This window comes from Peromyscus californicus, unplaced genomic scaffold (genome assembly GCF_007827085.1).
Source record: "Peromyscus californicus insignis strain IS unplaced genomic scaffold, ASM782708v3 Scaffold_1__1_contigs__length_55948999, whole genome shotgun sequence".
In the NCBI taxonomy this organism is placed as follows: domain Eukaryota; kingdom Metazoa; phylum Chordata; class Mammalia; order Rodentia; family Cricetidae; genus Peromyscus; species Peromyscus californicus.
The window spans coordinates 37,229,842-37,256,481 of NW_026294492.1; the positions used below are offsets into that span (position 1 = coordinate 37,229,842).

The 26,640-nt window shown below is 46.8% G+C and overlaps 1 protein-coding gene and 1 non-coding gene across 5 annotated transcripts in view; both read right to left on the reverse strand.

Annotated features, from left to right (window-relative positions):
• Positions 1-2,261: 2,261 nt before the first annotated feature.
• Positions 2,262-26,640, reverse strand: part of LOC128115610 (uncharacterized) — a 54,709-nt gene continuing 30,330 nt past the window's right edge. For 2 of the 4 annotated variants that reach the window (XR_008220225.1, XM_052746483.1), the window contains exons 3-4: positions 12,466-12,704; positions 2,262-6,715 (exon numbers count right to left, since the gene is read on the reverse strand). Coding sequence is in view for 3 of the 4 variants with exons in the window: in XM_052746483.1 (XP_052602443.1) it covers positions 6,704-6,715; positions 12,466-12,704 (251 nt within the window). In the remaining variant the exon portion in view is untranslated. Of the gene's footprint in view, positions 6,716-11,522; positions 11,646-12,465; positions 12,705-26,640 lie in introns of all 4 variants that reach the window. The other 2 variants (XM_052746481.1, XM_052746482.1) reach the window with 2 other exon arrangements.
• Positions 17,863-17,994, reverse strand: LOC128116149 (small nucleolar RNA SNORA40). The gene has a single exon (XR_008220404.1). It is a non-coding gene; the product is annotated as a small nucleolar RNA SNORA40 (small nucleolar RNA).

Below are 26,640 nucleotides of genomic sequence, written 5' to 3' on the forward strand. Positions count from 1 at the left end.
GGAGCTGTTCTTTCTTTCCCCATTTCCTGCCACAACTTAGGCTGAGGGGCTGCCATAGACAACAGCCTCCATCATTCACCAATCCTGAGGAAGAGACTGTATTTAATGTTGTGTCCCAAAGTCCAGGCACTGAGTTCTGAATGCCCACTCCCCTTTTTTTTGTTTGTTTGTTTTGTTTTGTTTTTGTTTTTCGAGACAGGGTTTCTCTGTGTAGCTTTGCACCTTTCCTGGAACTCACTTGGTAGTCCAGGCTGGCCTCGAACTCGCAGAGATCCACCTGGCTCTGCCTCCCGAGTGCTGGGATTAAAGGCGTGCGCCACCACCGCCCGGCTGCCCACTCCCCTTTTTAGAAAATGTCAAGAAGTTGAAGACCCGCTGCCTGATGCTGAGGGAGAAGGGTCTTATTTTTTTATTATACCCGCAGATTTCACTTTTTGTTCAGTGTCTGATTTCATGTGAGACTGCTTTGGTCTCTTGCAAGCCAGATCCAGAAAATTTCTGTTAAGACATGTATGCGGGGGCCGGGCGGTGGTGGCGCACGCCTTTAATCCCAGCACTCGGGAGGCAGAGCCAGGCGGATCTCTGTGAGTTCGAGGCCAGCCTGGGCTACCAAGCGAGTCCCAGGAAAGGCGCAAAGCTACACAGAGAAACCCTGTCTCGAAAAACGAAAAAAAAAAAAAAAAAAAAAAAAGACATGTATGCGGCAGCACGACAGATGTTCCTTTTACCATGTTCTTCCTTGGCTGTCCTTCTCCAGGCAGCCTAGCTTGTGATCGGAGCCTGGCGCAGACACATACCAGCAAGACACCAAGAAACAACAACAAAGTCTTCCTGGCTTTTGTTTCCAGAAGCTCCCTTGGGATGGGGAAAAACAAACATGGTACAGACACAATATTTGAAAAAAAAGATGAGCACAGAAGCCGGGCAAAGTTCTCTGGGAAAACAGGTTTGTGGTAAGGAGGTGTGCCCTATGACCCAGGCCCACTTAGGAAGATGAGCAGTCTCAGGTGTGTTTGTAGGACTTGGAGGACATGTCCCTTGTGACCTGAGTTGAGCCCCAAGAACGTGGCAGAACCTCAGGAAAGAAATGCGCTTTTCTGTTGCCGTGATTTAACACTGACCAAAACTGACTTACAGGTTATAGTCTATCCCTGAGAGAAAACATGGAGGAACACTGCTTACTGGCTAGCTCCCATGACTCCCTCAGCTTGCTGTCTTATAAAACCCAGGCCCACGTGCCCACAGGTGGCACCACCTGCAGCAGACTGGGCCCTCCCACATCAATCACTAATCCAAAAAAAATGCCCACAGACATGCCCACATGCCAAGCTCATTGAGGCAATTCCTGCCTCCATCTTAGGCTTGCAAACCATCTTATACTAAAGACAAACTAGGCTCATTCCTGTTTATGATTAAACCTCTGTTTCTCAGGGACTGGGCTGTGCCCCACCTGTAACCTTAACTACAGATGGTTCTGTACTGCCTGCTCCAGGAAATGACAACCATGCCTTCATTTCTAGAAGTTGTTATGACCGCTTGCAACCACGTCTTTCTTTCAAAAGGTTATTATAACTGTGGGGGCCCCCTTTCACTTTTTCCCGGGATACTCTTGAGGAGGGAGAAGTGAGAAATATTCAGATAGAATGGATAGAGGAGAAAGAAACAGATAGAAACACAGGATAGCCTCTGGAGGGCCTGGGTCATTATTTACCAGCCCCTTCTGTCTCTTCTAAAGTATTTTTTATAGGAATGCCAAGAGGTGGAGCAAAAGAGCTCCTCCTAGCTCCTTCCGATCACCTGGTAACCATGCACATGGTCAAACAATCCTCTAGTGCAGCCCTGCTGGGTAAAGCGAGCTCAGATCTCACCAGGAAACCTTTGTGGGCCTCCACATACAACCACCTGTTATGACCACCTCGTTATGTTCTGCTCCTGTAACCCCGCCTATTTGCCCACCACATCCTCCATTTGGAAAACCCCTAACCCTGAGCAATAAAAACCTTGTCTTCCTCACATCCAAAGCTGACTCTTGAACCCTGCCTTAGGGGAAGGCAGCCCATGTACACAAATACAAAAGCGTGCTTTCATCAATTCGGCCATGGTGATTCGGGTCGGGGGTCTTCTCCTCGCATCTTTGGGGTTAACACTGTCTAGAGGTTTTGATTGGGTCCATTTTCTCTGCCAGTTGAAGAGTTAAGAGACAGGGAAAATCTGAAGTGTGACAGGTAAGTAACAGCAGGAAAATTATTGAACAAGCAAGCTGCAACAGACAGAATCAGTTTTTATTAGGGGTAAGAAAACACACATATCCAGTGGGCACATACAGAACAAAGACCCTCCACAAAGAAAAGGGGGGACTCAGGAAGCCCATGCCAAACTTCTCCTTGAGGGCTTGATGGATTTTGTTGTTGTTTTGTTTTGTTTTTGAAGTCTTTGAAGGGTCTTCCTCCCCCAATTAGGGTTGGTCAGTTTGAAGAAAGACAAGATGGCTGTTGTGTGACATGTCCTGATCAGGCCTTGAACTTGTTGAGCAGGGGTCCTCTGCTTTAAGCTGCTCGATTTGTCTCAAGTCATGAGGAAGAAGCCAGCCTTCTTGGAAGCTCAGTCTTTAGTACCTAGTCATGGCCCTTCTCCCTGTCTGTCTGCCTCTCCGGGTATCTGTCTAACCTCTAGTCCCTCAGTTATGTTTGTCACAAGAATGTGTGGCCTAAGAATTATATCCATTGTTCACAGCTTATATTCAGATACAACATTTCCCATGGAGAGCAAGTGCCCAATTGGTCAATTAAGGGTCTCCTAAGAGGTGCTAATGTTCTAGAAGACAATGGTAAATAAATTCTTACACTTACGCCATGAAAAACAAAGCCAGTAACTGACAGTCGGTATCCCTTTCCTCTGCCCTCAGAATCAAGACTTCAGCAGCCAACTCCACCCAAAATAACCTCTTTTCCTTAAGACAAGAATGATGTTGACCCTGCTTTTATGATCAGTTGATAAAAAAAATACAGCTAAGACATAGTAACTTTGCAAATGAATTTGTTTTAATTTATGCATATTGGACATACTAATACTCATGCAAATTTGAAAGCTTATTCATATAAATGAGCACATTTTTCATTCCTTCTGCAGAGAGAACACACAGAGGGTTTGCAGATTCTTTGCAGTAACTCCAGGGCTCCCAAGGGCCCAGGGTCCATAAGATGAGACCTACTAAGCCCAACAATTTTTAATAGGTCCTGTGTTTAAAAAAAAAAAATCCAGTGTGCACAACAGCAGTGTCTGGCAGAAATGGTTCTTGAAGCCTTCTACTTGGCGGACTCACAGAAGGAATAGCCTGCCTTGCAACACATCACCCTTCCGCGTTTGCAGAGTCTCCATGCCAGCCGAGTCACAGCTTGCTTTTCACTCCTCGTAACACCTTGCAACATCACAAAATATTTGCGGGAGTTTGTGAAGGGCGGCTGCAGAATTAGTAAACCAAAATGGGGCCTCCCTTCACTCCCACCCCGTCAGCACCTTCTGTTCCAGCAGCCCGAAAGGCAGCTCGAGAACTCTGATTGCTTCTCCAGATTATGAGAATTCTTGGCACCATCGCCCAGGGCAAGAAGGGAAGTAGAGGAAATATTTTGGAACTTTGCAGGTGCTGGTACATAATATTGTCACTTTACAGAATCAAATTTCTAAATGACTCCATGAAGGTGAGTTGCTATGGTAACCAGCATTCTCAATTTTTATAGCTGGGAGTGAGGATAGCGTGGGCCACTTCTATTTGGGAATATATATTCTGGGTTTAATGAATAACAACTCATGCTCCTACTCCTAGGTAACCAGGCACGTGTAATACTAGACCAGGGAAGGGACCTTAGCAACCATCTAAATCTACCTATTTAGACATAGCAAACTGAGTCTCAGAGAAGTGTACTGCACAGGGACCTGTTGGCTAAGGGACTGTGTTCCTCTGTTTAGAGTTCTTTAACGCTTTTTAAATTTAGACCACACTGCCTGTCCAAACGGGCTCACACAATGTTCATGAGTGGATAAGGAGAAATGAAACACAGGTAGACATAAGGGCCTTGTCTCTTCTCACTGAGACATTCAATCCGCTCCATTGGAAGTGCTTGTCTCTTAAGAGATCTCTCTCGATCACAGTAAACACGGACTCCATGTTTCAACTTCCATGGATTCCAAATGATAAATAAGAGGACAGTGCAGAAGCTAGGGAGTGACTTGAGGAGTCCTGATATATGTAACATATATAAATTGTTTATCTCCAAAGAATTACAGCATACCGCAATTAAAATAAACATAGGAAAGTCCCTTTAGTGATTAAAAAGTTAATCCTTTAGATTGTTTTCAAGGCCTACCTTCCTGAAATTTTTTCATATAAAAGCATACAAAAATACTTCAGGGCAAGAGCTTTCCTTCTGGTTAATAACTTAGAAAACTTGGCCATTAGAAGTGTCTATGGGGTTCCTTGTGAAGAACAGCAGGAGCCCGGAGTACACAGTGCAACTCCTTTAAAAGCAAGACAAAATCCAAAAGGAAGATGAGTTTAAAGTTAAAAATATTTTAAGGAGACTTAGAAATACAAACACTTGGTCCTTGGAAGTCTTTAAACACATGGGGATCTGTTAAAATGCAGATTCCTGTTCAGGAGGTCTGGAATAGCACTCTATATGGCTTACAAGCTCCCAGGCAGAGCCAGGGCCTCTGATCTTTGGTCTGAACCTTGAGTAAAAAGGACACAGTTTATTTGCTGTCTCTCTGATGTGTTTTCTAGTCACCTCTGTCTTTCAGATGCTCTTGTGACACGCACACACACGCACACACACACACACATTACCTGTGTGGCACTGAGCTGCCGTTGTGTGTAGATGTGACTCACCTGCACACATACGGCCAGGTTGTAAAGCCACCTGTATTTGCTCAAGCCGGTGTGTGAGCTTGTTATCAGATTTTGGGGTTACCCCTTGTACCCCAAGTCAGGTCTCAATGAGCGAATTAAAATAGCCAAATTCTAAGTGGAACGCAGGAAAAGAAGAAGTCTTCAATGTGGCCACATTGGGAAGAGGGACAGAGAGATCCATCGAGCCCCTCAAGGCAGTCTTTGGGGACCTGAAGTGACAGACCCAAGTTTAAATAGAAGGCCAAGGATGTGCACATTTAAGCAGCCCCAGTAGCTTGTGGCCCTGCCCACCATGGATCCATCACCAGTCTCATCCGGTACTGTGTCTCTTTCAAGGTAGGTGCCCTTTCCTTCTCCCACCCTGAGATTCCTGAGGAAATTCCCATTTCCTTGGGATCTGTTGTCTCAACAGTCTGATAAATTGAGAAACAAGATAACTGAGAGACTCGGTATCTTTTTAGATTATCTTCATTTCTGCCAGACCAGTTACAAAAGCTAGCTCTTCATGATTGGTCGATACGCTGAGGGTTATTTTCTCCAAGTAGGATGCTTAGCTCACCCATGAGCTCAAGACCTAAAGGTCTGACCTAGGAGATGCTGAGTCCATTCGGACTTGATTTCCCTCTTTCATAAATTGTCTTTAGAAGCCAATGGCCATGCAGAGACCTCACACTGGGTCTGTGAGAAAATAACAATCACCTGTGAGGATTTTTTTTTTCCAAGACAGGGTTTCTCTGTGTAGCTTTGGCTATCCTGGAATTGTAGACCAGGCTGGCCTTGAACTCATAGAGAATTGCCTACCTCTGCCTCCGGAGTGCTGGGATTAAAAGTGTGCGTCACCACCACCTGGTGGGATTTTTTTTTTTTTTTAAATAGAAGGAAGTACATTATTGGCGTTTGAGGCCACCATAATAGAAGCACTAACATACACTGGTTAAGAACTCGGATGTGGAGGCCGACAGATTCAGGTTCGGAGTGCTTCTCTCCTGCCCCAGGTTGTGTATCTTAAGAAAAGTTACTTCAAATTGCTGGACATCTGTTTCCCCTTGTAAAGTGGGATAACTTCCCCCGTGGTGGCTGTAAGAGCTACAGTAAGCATTGTAAACGGCCCAGTATGGCGCTCAGTAAAGACAGATGTTAGGAACTCAGCAGAATCCCTTCCAAGCAGATTTGGAGCCCAGCCATGGCCACCCATCCCTCGGGTTTGAGGAAGCCTGCTGCACAGTTTGCGTATGGGGCATTCGCGCCATCTAGTGGCTGACCACTGCCCAGGCGTTCGCTGTCTTCTCCATGTACCTATGAATGGTCATCGGATCGGTTTATTTCATTCAATGACATTTGTGAATGCCTGCTCTGCACCAGACCCCGGTTTGGTGACTGAAGCTACGAGAGTGAACAAGACAGACATGGACCCCGCTTTTAGAAAGTCTGTCATCAGATGAAGAAGACTGAATTTAAATAACCACCAAAATAAATTCATCTCGTAAAAGGAAACAGGAAGAACACAGGATCCCACAGATCTGTAGTAAAGCTCGTCTAGAGGAGAGACACTGAAAATGGGAAGAGTGGAATGTGGCCTCATTAGACATGGAGCACCTCCTCAGCATCTCCCTGGGCGGACATACCAACCCCACTCGGGCTCAGGCCCTTGACAGTCATGGGGTGCCCGAGTCTTGAGCTGGGCCTCTCGGATCAGTTATTTCATGCTGGTCACACCCCTCTCCACGCAAGCTGCTTCACGAGTGTCATTGCTGATCGTGCAGAGGACTATCATCTTGCGGACAAACTTGCACAATGTCATAAGATGACCTGTCGGAGACAAGACTCGCTCCAGATCTCTCTCCCTGTGAAGTCCTTGCTCTGTCCTCTGTACACCCTGTCCCCCCTCCACCATCCAGTGCCAAACCCATCCCTCCTTATTCTGTGTGATGCTGCAGAAAGTAAACCTTCAAACGTGCTTGGGGACAATGAAAGTGTGAAGGGGGAAGTAAGAGCTTTGCGGGTCACACTGAAGGCAGGAGAAGGCTGATGTGACTAGTTGTGACACAACTCTGGAATGGCTGTAGAGAATAAACCCTGGGGTTCTACCCACCAGAACAGAAAACATTCCACACGATGATGCTCCTTATGCTCCTGTGACTGGAAATGTGTTAGCGCTGCCTCCAAAGTCAAAATAACATGGGGACCATTTGGAAATAATAAGAAGTACTTCTCTGGAAATCTATGGACAAACGCAAAATGTCCTGAGCACCGAGCACCAAAGCATCTCTGTGCAGAATGCAGGATCAGGGTGTTTCCTGTTGTACAGGACTTTCAAACGATTGGTCCCAAGCAAATTAGACAACTGGTCACCCTAGCAACAAGTCAGACTAGGCGTGTTTGATGTACCTACTGAAGCCAGGCCAAGACATCCTGAGATCTGGGGTCCATCCCAAGGTTTAGTCATAGACCACCGCAAAACACGTGGGGCAAGGTTGGTACAGGCCCCTCAGTAAAAATGTGTTTATGTTCAGTGTCTGGGTTTCTTTAAATAGTTTTCTAAAGTAGCATACCAGTTCCCACTCTGGCCTTGTGGGCAGAACTGGCTGGTCTCAGACCCTAGAGGGCTCAGATAGAGCAGAGTTGGACCACTCTGCACCTGTGCATCCTCCTCCATGTAATAGACAAGGAGCATTCCCCATGCCTAAGATAGTGTAATAGACAAGGAGCATTCCCCATACCTAAGACAGTGTAATAGACAAGGAGCATTCCCCATGCCTAAGACAGTGTAATAGGCAAGGAGCATTCCCCATACCTAAGACAGTGTAATAGACAAGGAGCATTCCCCATACCTAAGACAGTGTAATAGACAAGGAGCATTCCCTATGCCTGCCTAAGACAGTGTAATAGACAAGGAGCATTCCCCATGCCTAAGACAGTGTAATAGACAAGGAGCATTCCCCATACCTAAGACAGTGTAATAGACAAGGAGCATTCCCCATACCTAAGACAGTGTAATAGACAAGGAGCATTCCCTATGCCTGCCTAAGACAGTGTAATAGACAAGGAGCATTCCCCATGCCTAAGACAGTGTAATAGACAAGGAGCATTCCCTATGCCTGCCTAAGACAGTGTAATAGACAAGGAGCATTCCCCATGCCTAAGACAGTGTAATAGACAAGGAGCATTCCCTATGCCTGCCTAAGACAGTATGTTCACTCTATCAGTTAATGCCAGTAGAGTAGCCCACGGAATATAGGAAGTGTTGCTATGGAATTCTCAAGAAGAGAAACTAACTGTGGCCCTGGATCATGACTTCCATAGTTCAGTCTCCCCATCTGTAAGAATCCCTGCCAAAGACCTCAGAAGGAAAAGAGCAGAAGAGTCGGCAGGAGAGAAGTGGAAAACAGGATTTTATTCTCAGGAGTCAACACACCTGGTTCTGTCCAGCTTGACCACGTAGATTTTCATTCATTATTTACTAACGTCATTTAAGTAAGTGCTTGTGTGGGGGCACCATTCTGTGTGCTTTATACACATTAACTCACATATTCCTTGTGGCACTCTCATGAAGCAGGTGCAGTTAGCCATCCCATTTTATAGACGAGAAGTTACAACTCTCTCATCTCCTACAAGATCTTAAGAGAGTCTGTTGACGAGTCTCTTCCCCCCACCAAACAGGGACGATGCATTATGGCGTCTGCCCCATAGGGCTGCTATGAAGATTAGATGAACCAGTCTACACAATGTGCTTAGGAAAGTGTTTAAAACAAAGTCAACTTCCTATTAAATCCAAAGTAACCTACACACAACTGGAATGGTAAGACATATTCAAAACTATCAAAACCACAACCGACAGCACAGAAGCAGGCAGACCTGTAATCTCAGCATTTGGGAGACCGAAGAAAGAGGACCACAAGTTCAAGGCCAGCCTGGGCTGTGGCAAAACCCTGTCTCTGAATAAAAGGGGTGTGAGTGGGGCAGACTAGCAAGATGACTGAGTGGGTAGGAGCTCTTGCCGAATAAACAATAAGACCCGAGTTGAGATCCCAGCAGCTAGGTGAAGAGGCAGGCACGAGTGTATTACATGTATCACATGAGTGTGTTTTCATCCAAGTATTACAGCTTGGATGAAAAGGGATCCCAGTAGCCGAGAGCCAAGGCATACCACGAAGTCACACCTCACAACAAACCTCACACGAGAGATTTATTGAGAGGGAAAAACCCAGGAGGGTGTCTTCCTCTGCTCGGGTGAGAAACAGCAGCAAACTAAACAGAATACAGGGCCTATATAGAGTTTCTTTGGAAACGGGTGGAACTTTTCAGGGTGGAGCTTTCCAGGGTGGAGATTGGTGGGATTTTATGTCCAGAGATTGGGCTTTTTGCTCTATAGGGTGGGGCCAGGCTTCAGCAGTTAGGGAAGTTAGAGTATTCTGTGGGTGGAACCTGGCAGTTAGAGGTCCTCCAGGGAGAAGCCTGGCCACTCCTCTGACTCAAGGGGCTTACAATGGGTGTGTGCATATCTGTAACTCCAGCACGGATGGTAAAGGCAGGAGGTTTCCTGGGGCTTGCTGGCCACCAGCCTAGCTCCAAGTTCAACGAGAGACCCTGTCTCAAAGGTTTTTACCTCTACGCAGGTGCATAAGCATGCACACACCCTCATATACACGTTAGCAATGTATATGCATGTTGTGATTTGTATGTGTGCTGTACACATACACATATATGCAGAAGTTTAAGAAAATGACCAAATTAGTGAATGACTTGCATGGAGCTGGGTACATGAAATACCGTGGGTACTGGAGGACAGGCCAAGTGGGTGCCACATCTGTAATACCAGCACTCAGGAACTGAGACAGGAAGATAGTGAGTTCAAGGCCTGTCAGGGCGATTAAAAAAAAAAAAAAAAAAGGAAGAAAGAAAAGAATTGGGGGTGGGGAGACTTCAGAAAAAAACCAAAGGATCATAAAAACAACAAAAAAAGTAAGAAAGAAGTTTTTCCATTCGCATAAGTGACCTTGTAGGCCGTTAGGGGGAAAATGTGAAGGAGGTTTTAAGTGTTAATTGGTTATCAATGGACAGCACTTGAATGAGAAGAAGAAGAGACATGGCATCTCCCTCACCTGGAAGCCCAGAAGGAGAGTTACTGTGCATGGCCAGGGCTGGGCTGGCTAAGGAAGCTGTAAATGTAACTCCTCAATCCAGGTTGGAGTGAGAGTCCATGCTTCTACTATGGCACCCACCCGCCCCCCCCCCCCCACGCCCTGCTTCCCAGCTGAAACACCATTCTCTCCAGGTGTCATCCATTTAGATATGCCTCGGCTCACCAACCAAAGCCATCTCCCTTCATCTGCTCCACAGGTGGTTGTGCCCCCATGATTCAAGACATCTCATCCACCCTAAGCTAGGGTACTTCCCCAACAAGAAGGAATGACAGGGATGGAGACTTGGTGAGGCTAGATAGGAGATGCAGTTCGCTAAGACAGATTTTCCTCATAATAGATGTGGTTAATATGGTGATATTTTATTTGTATTAAAATGTTATTTGTATGTTAATAAATAAAGTTGCCCAGGGTCAGAGCTATTAGCAAGCCATAGGAAAGCAGGGCAGTGGTGGCGTACGCTTGTAATCCCAGCACTTGGTAGGCAGAGCTAGGTAAGTCTCTGTGTGTTCAGGGATACAGCCAGTATTGGATACACATGCCTTTAATCTCAATACCAATCATGGAAAACCTGGAGGTCTACACAGACAGGCCGTGAGGAGGCGGTCATGTGGTTGGGTTTACAACCAATGAGAAGGCAGATCAGGAACTCTATATAAAGACTTTAACACAGGGGTAGCTCTGGTTCGGAGAGGTAGGACCACCGCAGGAGGAAGGGTAAGGTTTTAGCTCTTAGCTCTGACCTCTTGGCTTTCTTCTTTGCATTGGTTCTGTGTTTCTTATTTAATAAGACGGTTGGTTACATCTACAGTTGAGCTATTCTAAAGCTCTGGGATCCTGGTAAAGTCACCCCACATTCTTCACGGTGGGGGTAGGTGCTGGACTGTGTTTTGGAATGTACAATAGGACTTATAGCTACCAAGAGGAAACAAGAAGTCCCCCCTTTTCAGGACAGGAACCCTTCTCTGGGGGCCAGTGAGACAAGAGCAGTGACATCAGTTCGGCCACGACTGTCCAGCCAACCTACAGTCACTTTCCTCTTTGGAGATGGAGCTGTGCTCTCAGATTCAGGGAATTCACCTCAGGGGTGCTGTTGCCTTCAGATGGACTCTCTCTCTCTCTCTCTCTCTCTCTCTCTCTCTCTCTCTCTCTCTCTCTCTCTCTCTCTCTCTCTCTCTCTCTCTCTCTCTCTCTCTCCTCAGCCAGTCAGCCAGGCGCTAGCTTGAAGGGTTTAATTTTTATTTCATGTGTATTTCACCCAGCTGCTCTTTTCCGTAAGCCAATATTTGGCAAATGTCATTTCTCCCCATCTGGGTATTACTTCCTGCTTTGGTCTAATCCTGGCGACCCCTGGTCTGTGTAAGGAACTGCAGGATGCAGCAGCCTGGGTACCTTGCGTTTCAGCCTTGGGTTCTTGCGTCTCACAGTTACAGATGAATAGCTGCCTGGTAGAGCTAAACAAGCCGGAGGCTCACCATAGAGGGGAGGGGACAGGTTTGTTGTGTTGTCCTCCAAATGCAAACTGGATTGCCTCTCCAGTGTGGCCTCGGAGAGCCAGGGATCCTCACCATGTGACCTCTGGGTTCTGCTAAGGGAGCCTGAAGAGACAGAGGACTGATTACAGCTGAGCCTGAGTGTACTCCGTAAGCATTGCAGTTGAGGGCTGTGTTTCTACTCCAATTTGCCTCCCAGCCCAACTTCATGCACATCCCTTTCAACTACGATTCCATTTTGTTCTGTAGTACCTATAGGGAAGCCATGGTCATGAGACCTTCCTACTGCCCATCACTGCTACAAAAGCACCAGACTGAATGTCTACGTTTGTGTTGTATGTGGGTGTGTACACATATGTGGGAGTGCACATGCCCATGCTCCCCATGTGGAGGCTGGAGGAAGATGGCTCTCCCACCCTCTGCCTTATCCTCTCCAGACAGGGTCTCTCACTAAACCCGGAGCTTGCCACTTTTGGGCTAGACTGGACAGCCACCAAACCCTAGCGAACCTCCTGTTTCTACCCATCAGTAGAAACAGTGCTGAGGCTACAGGTATTCAGGGTCACCCCTGGCTTTTATATGAGTGCTGGGGATCCCCAAGCTCAGGTCCCCATACTTACACAACAGGCAGTCCTACCCAATGGGGACATCTCCCCAGTCCCCACATGGGAATGTTTGAAATTGACTCTTTCGATGTGAAAACCCAAGTCAGGAGGCCCTCTTTGCTTTGCAGATGCCTCTGGCACAGGGGCTATAACCAGAAGGGCAGTGAACCCAGAACAGTTTTAAACCACTGCTGAAGTCCATCTTCCCATGGGGCTTCAGGAAGTCCCGCGTTCCCCCTTACTTGGTGTGGCTGCAGAGGGGAAGGAAGGAGGTCTCTTCAGACATGCCACCCACACACTTTCTACTATGACACGCTTACCATGGAGACCTGAGGCTGAATGTCCCGTTTGTCATCCTTCAGGATCTTTGGGCTGCTGGGAAGCCACCAGGGTCCTTGCTCTCTGAGACTCTCGGCTGCATCCTGAGAACCGCTCTCCTTCTGCAGCTGCGTCAATCCCGTCTCCGCAAGCCTCTCCTTCTGCAGCTGCGTCAATCCCGTCTCCGCAAGCCTCTCCTGCAGCTCCGTCAATCCCGTCTCCGCAAGCCTCTCCTTCAGCGCTGTGTTTGGTTTGGGGGTTGTTTGTTGGTTGGTTAGTTTTTTGTGTTTTGTTTTTGTTTTTTGTTTTGTTTTGTTCTGTGTTTTTGAGACAGGGTTTCTCTGTGTAGTTTTGGTGCCCCTCCTGGATGATCTCGTTATGTAAACCAGGCTGGCCTTGAACTCACAGAGATCCGCCTGACTCTGCCTCCCGAGTGCTGGGATTAAAGGCGTGTGCTACCACCGCCCGGCTTGTTTTCTTGTTTATTTTTGTTGTTTAAAGATTTATTTTATTTATTGCGTATACAGTGTGCTGTCTGCATGTATGCTTTCATGCCAGAAGAGGGCATCAGGTCTCATTATAGATGGTTGTGAGCCACCAGGTGGTGTTGGGAATTGAACTGAGGACCTCTGGAAGAGCAGCCAATGCTCTTAACCTCTCCAGCCCCTCAGCACTGTTTTTTAAGCTGGGAAGAAAGTCTTTAACTTCTCTTTGGAGGCTTTTCAGTCAGTTCACACCCCTTCCCAATCTCGTGCCCATTCCAGGGTCCTGCCCTGCCCACGGCACCTTGGGCAATGCCCTTGGTTTACCTGAACTGCCTAGGACAGACGTAGTTACACTGCTCTGCAATGTGAATCTGCGCTCAGCTTGTCAATGGAACAGGAATTGTCTTTGGTTTGTTATGGTCTTTAAAAGGCAAGAAGGAGTGGGGCGTGGGGGCATGGTGACGCACGCCTTTAATCTCAGCGCTAGGGAGGCAGAGGCAAGTGGATCTCTGTGAGTTTGAGGTCTACAAAGGACAGCTAGTTACACAGAGAAACCCTGTCTCAAAAAACCAGGGGAGAAAGGGGGCAGGAAGGGGGCAGGAAGGACCAAGTGGGTTTGTTGTTGTTGTTGATTTCTTTTGATTTTAGTATCACACATTAACATATTCTGCCTCACAATCACCCTGGAAGGTGTGATTTACCCTCCTTTATGGATTTAAAAACAGAGGTTAACTAACTTGAACAAAATCTCTAGACTACAGAGATGCAAGATGCTAATACTCATTTAGTATAAAAATTAATGAGAAACTTTTAATATTTCAGTTCTTAAAAAGGTTGGGGGAGCCGGGCGGTGGTGGCGCACGCCTTTAATCCCAGCACTCGGGAGGCAGAGCCAGGCGGATCTCTGTGAGTTCGAGGCCAGCCTGGCCTACAGCGCAAGATCCAGGAAAGGCGCAAAGCTACACAGAGAAACCCTGTCTCAGAAAAACCAAAAAAAAAAAAGGTTGGGGGAGCTACAAGTAGCAGCTCGTGCTATGATCAAAATGACTTGGGGCAAAGCCAGGAGCTTCTCTGGGCTATAATTTGAACATCTTGAAAATCAGGAAAGGATTCTAGGGAGTTCTACCAATTCTGTGCCAGGCTAGAGAAAAAGGCTTCCCATTTGTCCTTGTTCTCTTAGAAAACAAAACAAAAATAAACAAGCAAGCAAACCAAAATCCTCCTCCTGCCCAGTCCAAATGTCTTCAGAACCCAAATTACACCATGAGCAATAAATGGTAGGACACTGGCCAGGAGGCCCGAGAGCACAGCATGCTTCCTGGTGGTTAGCAGCTCTCCTAATCCAGGCTGTGGGTGGGCAGAGGATGGCATGTCTGCGCTCCATGTAGCCAGTATACTCCCCCAGCAAGGGCTGCCAGGACTCCAGTAAGATCCCATGCTTACTGTGAGTTGTCCCCAGGCCCTGCTATGACAAGCAGGCTGGACTTGCATGGCCTCCCCTGCATGCTAGGAGATCTGTGTGAGGCAAATATGATATTTGTGGAAAATAAAACAATCTCAGCGACATGTGAGTGCCTTCAAATTAGAGGGACCATAAGTTGGGGGAACATCGCCTTACATCAATTCCTGTACAATTTGTGCTTGCCTGGCTTGGAAAGTCCAAGATCTCTGAACACATGCAATCACATGTGCATACTTATTACACACACACACACACACACACACACACACACACACACACACACACACACAATCTCCTAGGAATCTGAAAAGCTTTCACCAGCCCTAGAAGATCACACTCACAAATTCTAATTCCAAGAGCACCGACCAGCATTGCAGGGGCCAAGTTGAAATTTTTAAATAGCCGTGAACTAGATTCTGACCTCAGAACACAGACCGGATGGACGAGGGAGAATCCAGGGAAGCTGGTTAAGGAGGGGGAGCTAAAACCTGCTGTCCTCACCTTCGGAGATCCCCTCCCTTACTGCGGGACCCCCACCCTGCACACCCAAAGAGGACAGGCCCAAAGCCAGGCCTAGAGACACTGTTACAGCGTAGGGTCAAGTTTTCTCTGGTACCCCGCATCTCACCGCTTAGCCTCTCTGTCCCCATCCCAAGCCTCCCCCAGCAGCCAGCCGAGCAGCGCTGTGCAATTCAGCTACATTGACAGAGCCCTGTGCAGCCTGGCACTGTGCTCAGAAAGACAAAGTCATTCTGGTAACGTGTCTGTCGCGAGTTCTTCAACCTTGGCCTTCTAGAATGACTGTGTTCCTGCTCCATCGCACAGAAACAATGCGAGAAAAATGACGAGGCGCTCACTCAAACGGCTGACAAAGATGTGCGTGTCTGTCTCAGGTTATTTATCGAAGTTATTAGTTAAAAACAGGAATGTACTGTGCAGCCTAGGCTTAATGCTCCTGCCTCAACTTTTTGGGATTATGGCATGCATCACCACAGCCTGAAGTTCTGAAGGCAGGTATGTTCATTTTCATTTTCTATTTTACTTTTTAAGATGGCAGGGGAGTGGCCTTTAGCGGTGATCATTATTCTAAATGACTTTTACAATCACCATAGCTCTCTTATTCTACGGCTTAGCTTCCTTCCCTTTAGTTCCCAACCGTCAGGTGTAATCTGAAAATGCTAAAGGACAAATTCCAGAAGCAAATAATTGATAACTTGTATTATAATATAATTGTGTTATTTTCATTCTATTTATTGCTATTAATAGCTTATTGTATCTAATTTATAGATTAAGCTTCATCATAGACATTACATATTGGAAAAAGCATTATTTACAGGTCTCAGCACCATCTCTGGTCTTTGGCATCCTCTAGGGATCTTGGACAAAGTGGGACTAGTGAAGTCCCAATTGTATTTGGTGAGGGAGCCCACGATAGTAACTTGATTTCTCTTTTTATGAACAACTAGTTTGTAAGGAACTGTGGGGACACTGTGAGCTGAGCATTCTCGGGGCTCTTGACTTGAGCCAGGCAGGCCGACAAGTGAAATAACACAGGCCCAAGTCTTTACGCAGCACCCAGTCAGCTGGGGTCGGAGTCGGGACATCACGGAGGTTGGGACACAGGAACTTGTAAAGGCATAAACCATAAGGCACAGAATTAAGTGGCAAGATAGAGGAGAGGAGACAATATTTGCTGGGTGTTGGTTGGTGGAACACGTGACTCCACAGACTATATATAACTTTATTTAATCAGAACAAGTTTGGGAGCAGGACATTATTTCCTTGGTGTTCAGATGAGCAGCAGATGTGAAAAAAACGCAGCCAGTGTAGCAAAGCTTAGCCCAAGGTGAGGCAGAGGACATGGCTCCTCAGCCGTTCTCCCCAGCTGTTGGTCTCCAGGCCAGTAAGTACTCTTCATTTTTACCTCACTTTTCTAGTTACTACCTTGCCAATTTAATATATATATATATATATATATATATATATATATATATATATATATAAATGCACGAGTAGACATTTGCCATACATATTGCTGAAGAAAATAAAAACCTTTGAATCCATCCCACCCAGGTGAAGGGACAGAATGTTTCCGATGATGCTAACTGAAGCTCCATGGGTACCTCCTTTGTCTCAGTTCTCACCCTTCCTACCCTCTGAGGTAACTACAGTGTTGAAATGTGCGCTGTCTCCTTTGCCCTTTATCATGCTTGTGGTGGTTTGAATAACAATGGCCCCCATAGGCTCATGTATTTGAAGGCTTAGTCACCAGGGACTGGACCTGTTGGAAAGGATTAGAAGGATTAGGAGGTGTGGCCTTGTTGGAGGAAGTGTGTCACTGGGGGTGGGCTTTGAGGTTCCAAGAACCCATTCCAGGCCCAGTCTCTCTGCCTATGAATCAGGATGCAGCTCCCAGCTACTGCTCCAGTACCACGTGTGCTGCCATGCTGCCCGCCATGATGATGATGGACTGACCTTCTGACACTTAAGCAAGCCCCCAGCTAAATGCGTTCTTCTATAAGAGCTGCCGAGGTCATGGTGTCTCTTCACGGCAACAGACCAGTGACTAAGACACATGGCAAGGAATGACCTCAAGCATGCTACACACTCATTTCCTCCAACCTTCTAAAGTTTTTCAGACTTTTGTTTTCTAATCATTTCACTGATATTTTAATCCTGTGAGTAAATGTTTTTGTATCATTCTTATGTATGTGCTTTATATATGAGAATAATACTATTTTTATCCCTTTCAGACCATTTTTTGGGGGGGTTTGTTTGTTTTCTGGGTTTTCTTTTGTGGGTGTGTGCCTTGTGGATACTACTTCACTCATTAAGAATGGATACTGTAGGCAGATCTCTGTGAGTTCGAGGCCAGCCTGGTCTATAGAACAAGATCCAGGAAATGCGCAAAGCTACCCAGAGAAACCCTGTCTCTAAAAACAAACAAACAAACAAACAGAAACAACAACAACAAAAAAGAATGGATACTATAACCGAACTTATATTCTATAGGGTATACTTAACAAGGGCTTCTCATGGGCAGTGAGGGGGTTCAACAGGCAAAGACGCTTGTCACCAAGCCTGATGACCTGAGTTCAAGCCCTGGGACCCCCTAGCTCCCTCAAGCTGTCCTCTCACCCCACACGCATGCCATACCACATGCCACCCGACAATAAACAAACAAATAAAGGTAGTCTTAAAAAACTACATTTTTTACTCATACTCTTTATTCTTTGTATATGGTAGAGCTCCATTTTATTTTTTCCATGTTCAAGGAAACTAGCTTTCCAGGACCACTCAAAATAGGCACTGTCCCCTACAGCCACCTCTACGTCTAGTGTGCAGGTGTGGTCTGTTCTGCATTCTTGCCTCTGTTCTATTGTGTGCTAGTCTGTCCCTGCACTAATAACAAAGTTGTAATTTCTATTGCTTCATACAGTTCTTTTCATCATCATATTCCTTCTTGTATATACCAAAACGCACACAGAACAATAAATCCTGGGTTACAAAAGAGTGTTTGTTTAGCACTGCCTTTTAAAGTCTTTGTCCACTAGCTGGACACAAAGAAAAGCCACACAATTGCTACTAATAACGAGTCTTGATACTTAGCAGGCTGAGACTCTTTTCTTCTCCAGAAGCACCGTGTCTATCCTTTGCTCTTGGCTCTTCCCTGTTCATTTTTGTCCTGGTTAGTCAGATTCCGAAAAAGAACATCGTGTGTCAGCAGCAAGGGCAGGGATGAGCACCTCCAGACAAAGCAATGATGGTGAGACCAGGCAGGGGTTGGGAAGGGGGCAGGGCGTGTGTGTCAGAGGCCAGGCATGTCCGAAGTCCGGGGCCCAAGGCCTCTGGCAGCCAGAATGCGGCAGCCCTTTGCAGAGACACTCAGCCAGTGTCAATGCGTGTGGCCATCTCCACTTGTCAGTGATGCTGCATATCACACAGGCAACAGGCCTTGCGTGTGAGCCTCCGATGGGGAGATTTGTCAAGGGACAGAACCACTCGCTCCAAAAGAGAAAAACTCAAATAACTCAATTGTTGGATTCAGCTTGAGGATAAGGAGATCAGTGAAAAGAACAAACAAAGCCAGAGTTTGAAGTTCAGACTCATAGGGAGCAATTATCCCTGCGAAGGGACAAACCTAGTTGAATCCATAGCCCCAGCACATCCCTTCCCAAGAGGTCCCAGTAGCAGACCACATCCCTGGGGTTTATTCTCTTTAAGGTAACGATTATTGAGCATTTACTGTGAACTGAGCCCTCTCCTAAGCATGTTGCGTTGATTTAAGGAACCCTCAAAATCCAAAGTAACTCCAAGTACGAGTCCAATCAATAATGGAACAGTTGGCATTTTCCTTTGAGGAAGAGACAGCTGAGCAAAGTTGGGGGATTCCCTTTGTTTACAGAGCTCTGAGAATGAGATCTCAAACTGGGCTTTGGGACTTTTTCCTAGTGGATCTTACTTATTTAACCCAAATGGAAAAGATGCAAACCAGGAGTTATCAGGTTACGACTGATATGCCCATTGAAAACATGGACAGACAAGATGCTGACTGTATCCTCCGTGGAGACGGGCAGGAAGAAAGGAGGTACAGGAAGATGGATATCCTAAAACACAAAGCCTAGGGTACCCATTATGTGCTCTGTTGAGGCTGCATGAACAAAGACTTGGCCCCCCTGCTCTGAGCCAGGAAGTCCTTGGTATCAGATGCCAAGTATTGGCATCAAGGATTTTCCAACAAGGAAGGCAGCCGCCTGAAATCCTTTGTGGAACAAGACAGGTTATAAATAGACCTATAAATTTTTTTTTAAGCAGAAGGCAACAGGCTTAGCAGAGCTGTTCCTCCCCTTTGGCCCTCCTCCCTGCCTTGCCTTGCCTATTAAATCCCTGCTACCAGGCAGAGTCATCTGCCTACTGGCCAATCCGCTGCTACAGCCTCAGGAGAGCCGGGGTGGAAGCTGGCTTCTATGACAACCTCAGGTTGTGACCTTGCTTGTGGAAAAGAGTAAATCTTCCTAAGTTACCCCTGGCTAATTGGGCAGGAGGTAAAGGAGACAAGAACGTTGTATCCTCTCTAACTGGCTGGCTGGAGCATTAATCCATCCCTCACAGAGGCAGCCTTGGCTTAGCAACAGACTAAAGAGAGAGGCTGTGTGCTGAGGCCTGCTCCAGGGGTGTGTGTGTGTGCGAGGGCAGGGGCGGGCGCCTTTCATCTCTCCTAGCAGATGCAGAGGCCTCTGGGCATGCAGATTTAGAATTATTTAGGCTATGGCGTCTCAGATGTTGCTGGGCTCCGAACCACCTGGAGACTTGTGAAATCACAGGTTTCTGGGTTTCACTCTCAGTGTTTCTGATCTGTTGGAACTAAGGCAGGGCCTAAGAACTTGCATTTCTCATAAGCCACCGGGTGACATTGTTATTGTCAGTTTCAGAAGGACACTTTGAAAACCTTTAGTTTAGCTTAACTTCCTGATTTCTACAAATGAGGAAAATGAGCCCCCAAAAGTTAATGAAAAGACATGTCTAGGGGTCCCAAACTGGTAACTGGCTTCAGCCAGCCCAGCCCAGAGATACCTGGACTCATGTTGTGGGATCTCTTCTACTACTTCAGGCTGGCACAAGACCAGAATTAAAATAGCAAGGTGCTATTTTAATCATAAATGCTACCCTTTATGACTGAAGATGACCAGTCTCATATGCTGGCTCCTTTTTCTCTACCTTCCCAACAGAGCTGGCTCTGCTGGCTGAGTACATAAATAGCCCAATCTGGTCCCTCATCCGCTAGCCAAGAGGGCTGAGAGTCCGAGAGGGTTGCCATAGCTGGGTATCCGCTCCTAAGAGCCTTGCATCTACTTTGCTGCCCTGCTGTCCTCGTCAGTGAACTGGAGATCTGAAGGCTGCGTTGACTACTGGCCCTGCGCTGTAACTCTTTCTACAGCCCCTCATGTTTACTGAAAGCTTTGGCCTTGGTGTCTGCCATTTCACCTGATTGCCCTACCTTCCTTAAAGCTAGAATTCTACTTTGAATGGTCATCCATGGCGGTAGGGGTGGGGTGGGTGATGATGAGGGTTGGCTAGAGGGGGTGGGGTGGGAGGAGTGGCTGGTGATAGTGAACTTTTCTCTTGGTCTCATTCCTGGCTTGGAACATTTACCTACCCTCAAACCTGATGGTTATGTCCTGCATCTGGCAAGCAAACTTCTACATGACATCTGTCTACCTAGTGGATTTCTGAGGCCCTAACTGCCTCTTAATTCCCTTGGGCTGTGCTCTGCCAACCAAACTGGAAAGCTCAGACTCAACCTGGCATGAAATCCAAGGTGAGCGTGGCCTTAAGCTGCCTGCCTGCCTGTCACTGTCCCTTCCAGGACTGGTTTCTGCAGTGGGGCAGTTCCCAGCCACATCACACCAACACCACATCCTCCACTTCTTTTTGGCCCGGGAGATCCGGCACAGCGGCTTCCTCTAGAGGCCAGTGCTTCAGGTGGTTCTCCTCAGTGGGGAGAAGGAATAAACGAGATCTGTCGACAGTAATGCCTTGCACGGCTCCCTTGATTTGGAAGACGGTGGTCCAGAACAAGACGGAGACGGCTAAATCATTCTGTATTAAGAATTGGCTGGGCTGGCAAGATGGCTCAGCAGACAAAAGCGTTTGCCACTCAAGCCTGGTGATCTGAGTTCACTACTATGGTGGAAGGGGGGACCTAATCCCAGAAAGTTGCACTCACCCCCCTGACTTCCACACACACACACACTCTGGCACATGTACACCTGCACTCATTTACACACACACACACACATAAGAATAATGAAGCCGGGCGGCGGCAGCGCACGCCTTTAATCCCAGCACTCGGGAGGCAGAGCCAGGCGGATCTCTGTGAGTTCGAGGCCAGCCTGGACTACCAAGTGAGTTCCAGGAAAGGCGCAAAGCTACACAGAGAAACCCTGTCTCAAAAAAAAAAAAAAAAAAAAAAGAAGAATGATAAGTAAAACTTTAAAGAAAGAACTGGTTGATGACTGGAGGTGATGGAGAAAATCCAAGCGAGGGTCCTGGGGAAGTTTAGAGTAGTCTGAGTGGCACAGAGGAGGGCAAGTATTGAAGAAGAGATTCCTTCCATAGAGTGGTCAGAGGACTTCCCCTGTTCAGTTTGTCTGCTGTGAGACAACTTGGCTTCCCCTTGCTCCAAATATGGATATCCCTGTGCAGCTGTTGTGGTGACGTGGATGTGGGAGGGGAGGACGATATACCGAAGTGTGACCTGCTCCAGCTCACATCTGCTGAGACCCGTGCATAGCTCACAACATTGCATCTCAGCTCTAGCCTGGCACGTGCTGCCAAGTGCTGGACATCAGAAGAGTGGGCAGTGTTTAACGGTGGTGCTGGGAGACACAGGAAGGGAGCACCAAAAGGAGAGTGATGTAGGCCAGGACATGAAACTTATCCCTGCTTGCAAAACATACTGGGAGCTTCAAAAGCAACTTTGAGATGATGCTGAGGAGTCTGAGATTCACCATCATGTGGAATATTCCTTTACACTGTGTGAATATGTCACTGACTGGTTTAATAAAAAGTGAAACAGCCAGTAACTAGCTGGGATTTGGGGGGTGGAGAGAATGCTAGGGAGAAGAAGGGTGGAGTCTCAGGAATCACGATCCAGACTCAAAGACAGAACATGGGAAGTTCACAGATGAGGTAAATGAGACCCAGGCAGCACATAGAATAACAGAAATGGGTTGATTTAAGTTATAAGAGCTAGGTAGAAACAAGCCTAAGCTATCTGCTGATCATTTATAATTAAGTCTCTGTGTGGTTATTTGGGAGTGGCTGCCAGGATACAAAGAAAATCCGCCTACACTGTCACTCTGGCCATTTGAGGGAACTGGTCTGATCTGAGACACAGTAGATTCTCTTCAACTTGGGACCAATTACCTTGGAATCTGCTCCCTGATGAGAGATTTAGGGGAAACTAAGCATTTTTCTTATCAACGAAGAAATGAATAAGGAGCAGAATCATGGGGAAAGGGTGAAGGTGGGGGCTTTATAAATGAGCCACTCAATACTGTTTGCACACCAGCAAAATGTGTATTGTTCTAGAAGAAAAACTGTAACCAACCTATTGTTTTCAGGGATTTACAATTTTAAAGAAGAAAAAAAATAAACCCTCAATCCTTTTGACAATTGGAGTTAAGGACCATTCCAAATGCCTTCCCAACCCCTTCCCTTCCTCCCAGATTTTACCCCATCATTTCTCCCAAGCAGACTTTGCATGGTGTAGAGAGGGTGTGGAAAGACAGGCTGCCACTTCTAAAAGGCTCCCCAAAGTGTCGTGGAATGCGACTATTTTCTTTATCCTTTCCAAATAAGTGTCAGTTGTCAGGACTGGATGGATGGTTGGCATATTGCAGTGGGAATGCAAAGGACCCTGAGAGAGGCCTCCTGCCAAGCTGCTCCCTTTCTTCATTTGTTACTAGGCCAAGAGCTGCTGGAAAGTGTCTCTCAGAGCACACCTTGGTCCTTTCCCTGAGAAAGCCAAACTTGGAAGTGACTAGCAGGTCTAATTGTACCTCTGTTAGAATCCAGATTCTGAAAGGAATCAAAGAGATGTCTGGAAGCCTCTGTCTGGAGAGCGCTTGATGGATTAAATCCAAGCCTCGCATGGACCCAAGAAGCTGTCAGGGTGCCTGGGCAATGCAGAGTTGATCTGGACAATGCATTCCAGATGGTTTGCCTGCCTTCTTTGGATTGGGGACCAGTTGGAGCTCCCGGGCGGTCTCCCAAGGTAGCCTCCCAGAGGGCTCAGGGCAGCTGTCCAGATGGGAGGGACCAGGCTGAGGATCATTGTGGCCAGCTCAGAACTAGAGGGAAGGGCCTCCTCCTCTGTATTGAGCATCTGGATATCATTTTTCAAGCTATTAAAAACACTAACTCTTCTCTGCTACATGTAGCAATTCAGGGTTTTTTTTTTTTTTATTTTGTTGTTGTTGGTGGTGGTGGTGGTGGTGGTGGTGTGTGTGTGTGTGTGTGTTTGTATGTGTTTAAGCACTTGGGGGACAATTTCAGGCCAAGCAGTTGTACCTGAATAGATTCACCCAAATAATTTGGGGCTATATGTTATAGTGAAGCTCAGAGAAGGGGCTCCAGATCTCTCTAGTAGACGACAGCTAGTCACCATCCCCCAAACCTCTCCAGTAGACAGCTAGTCACCATCCCCCAAACCTCTCCAGTAGACAGCTAGTCACCATCCCCCAAACCTCTCTAGTAGACGACAGCTAGTCACCATCCCCCAAACCTCTCTAGTAGACGACAGCTAGTCACCATCCCCCAAACCTCTCTAGTAGACGACAGCTAGTCACCATCCCCCAAACCTCTCCAGTAGACAGCTAGTCACCATCCCCCAAACCTCTCTAGTAGACGACAGCTAGTCACCATCCCCCAAACCTCTCCAGTAGACGACAGCTAGTCACCATCCCCTAAACCTCTCCAGTAGACAGCTAGTCACCATCCCCCAAACCTCTCTAGTAGACAGCTAGTCACCATCCCCCAAACCTCTCCAGTAGACAGCTAGTCACCATCCCCCAAACCTCTCTAGTAGACGACAGCTAGTCACCATCCCCCAAACCTCTCTAGTAGACGACAGCTAGTCACCATCCCCCAAACCTCTCTAGTAGACGACAGCTAGTCACCATCCCCCAAACCTCTCTAGTAGACGACAGCTAGTCACCATCCCCCAAACCTCCCAGCTCTATCCTCCAGCAATGGCGCTGTCGACTGCAGAGACTCCCGGACAATGCCAGGACTCTGCAGTGTATTTTCCTGTTCAGTTTAGCTTTGTTTTGTCTCGTGTAAAACACATAAGGCAGATGTGGGGGATCTTCTCCCCTGCTGAAGGCCTGCTGACTAGGTTATAGAAAAGAAGCACGAGACAGAAAGAGGGTAACAGCAAGACCAAACAAAGAGAAGGAGCAGATGAACGAGCCATTTGGAAATGCAGTGACTTCTGCCCTGTGCGTCCCCTGGCTGTGGTGGAATCCTCGACTGTGAAGCCCAGGCCCGTTTTGCCCGAGGTCCTGTTACCACCACTTGGCTGGCTAATACTGAATTCAGTTAGCTAACAGCAGCTTCTCCAAGGGACCTGGTCTGGGGGAAGCAGGAAGATCTTCTGCCCTATATGTGGCCATGGTGGGACAGCACAGAAGCCTTCCCTGCTCCGTAGATAGGCCCTGACTGATGAAGCAGCAGGTCTTGATGCTGGACAGTGCCTATCTTACCAGAAAATGGACATTCCTGGAGCAACATGTACCAGCAATGCCAAAGAAAGGAGTCCATACCTATTGGACTGAACCAGTCAACAGAGCAGGTTGGGGTCATCTGGAAAGAGAAAAGTTGCTAAAACAGGTTATCCCATCTGTTCTAATAGCCAAATACAAGGTAAATCCAGATACAGATGTACCCAAGTGTCCTACTTTCCATTCTGCTCCCTTTGAGCTCTGCTTTTGTGAAATGATATTGGACACATCTTAAAAGATGCATAGTAGAGATGTAAAATCTTACACATCCAATGACTCCTCCAAAGTTGACTTGTTGAAGAATGGAGATGGCTTATACACACAGTCATCTCCCCCTTCCAACATTTTGCTTTCTATGGTTCAGTTACCCATAGTCAGCTGAGGTCTGAAAACATTAAATGGAAATTTCCAGAGATACTGTTTTACATTGTGGATTGTTCTGAGTAGTGTGATAAAATATATTGCCAACTCCACCCAACTCAGTGAATTGTGAATCATTGCTGTACCCGACATACCCATGTTGCATATGCTCCCTGGCCACTAGTCACTTAGCAGCTGTCTTGATCATGTGACTAACCACTGCCATGTTACAGTGCTTATGTATAGGGTTTGGTACTCCCTCCGTTTTAAGTATGCACTAGGGATCTTGGAACATATACCCCAAAGATAAAGGCAGATAGCTATCTATGTATCTCAAAGCCTTCTGAACTACAAATGACAGAATAAAGTATGTTTCCTAGCTGAGCATGGTGGTGTACACCTGTACTCTCAACAGGAAGCTGAAAGAGGAGAATCGTGAGTTTGAGGCTAGCCTGGGCTACATGGTGAGACCCTGTCTCAAAAACATGCTTCCTAAAATCTTTTCTTAGTCAATTTGAGAACAAATAATAATATTTAGTGCATAAATGTGTACTGTACACATGTCACGATACAGAATAGCTCATAAACAAACACATTTGAACATATAATGACAAACCCCTAGGCAGCATATACCCACATTCCTAACTCCTTAATCTATGTGTGCAGAAGTCACAAGAAAGCATGGGTATTCTTACTACTTAAGAGACCCAATGATTACCCCAGTCTTCCTGGATGCCTCAACACGCAAATCTATAACCTTGAGGCTCAGAGCCTCACCTGTTTTGGCAAAGGCTTTCCTAGGCTTCCAAACAGCTCCTTCAATTCTCTGCTGTCATCAACCCTGATCCCTCCACTGCAGCTGTGATGTGAAATACCAATCAAGTTCAAGTTCAACACTGAACTCTGTTCCTGTCCACTTGCAGTCAGAGACAAGGTCTAACCTCTGTCTTCCTCTACTGTGACAGAGCATTGGCAGACTCTCACAGACCACAAACAGGACTTTTCTGAGACTCATCCACTTGTGGCGGCAGAATCACATCCCCAGCACCCACCAGTCCTTCTGAAATAACGCTGTGGCAAGCATGCAAAGACATAACAGGTATTCTTCCCCCTCTAGATTTAAAGGAAGGCATCTTTGTATTGTTATGCAGAGCAGGAGACTGATATAGAAACTAATTTTCCTGGGCTGATGTCCCTTTTGTCACCTGAGTTTTTTCAAGGGACTCAGACAAAGGCTCTCTTGCTTTAAATCTTCCTTTCTCTTATCCCCCACCCTCTCCCTCTCCACTGACTGGTCAGGGCTGGATGAAGGAGTTCAAGATCCCCAGACCCCTGAGATCATCACCAAATCACCTTGCCTAGTGAGCAGAGGATGTAGGCATCTACAATCTCAAAAATACATCTCTGCCCAGTTCCGAATTCCATAGCCGCCATCCTCATTTTCCCGAATCTTCCCACGAGCTCTACCTTAGATGGAAAGTCAAGTATTTGCTTAGAAAGAAAATGCCTGGGCACACCACACTCAGGACAGAAGGTGGGGTCCTAAGTCTCTGTGTCCCAGGGGTTTGGCCCGCATTTTCCGGG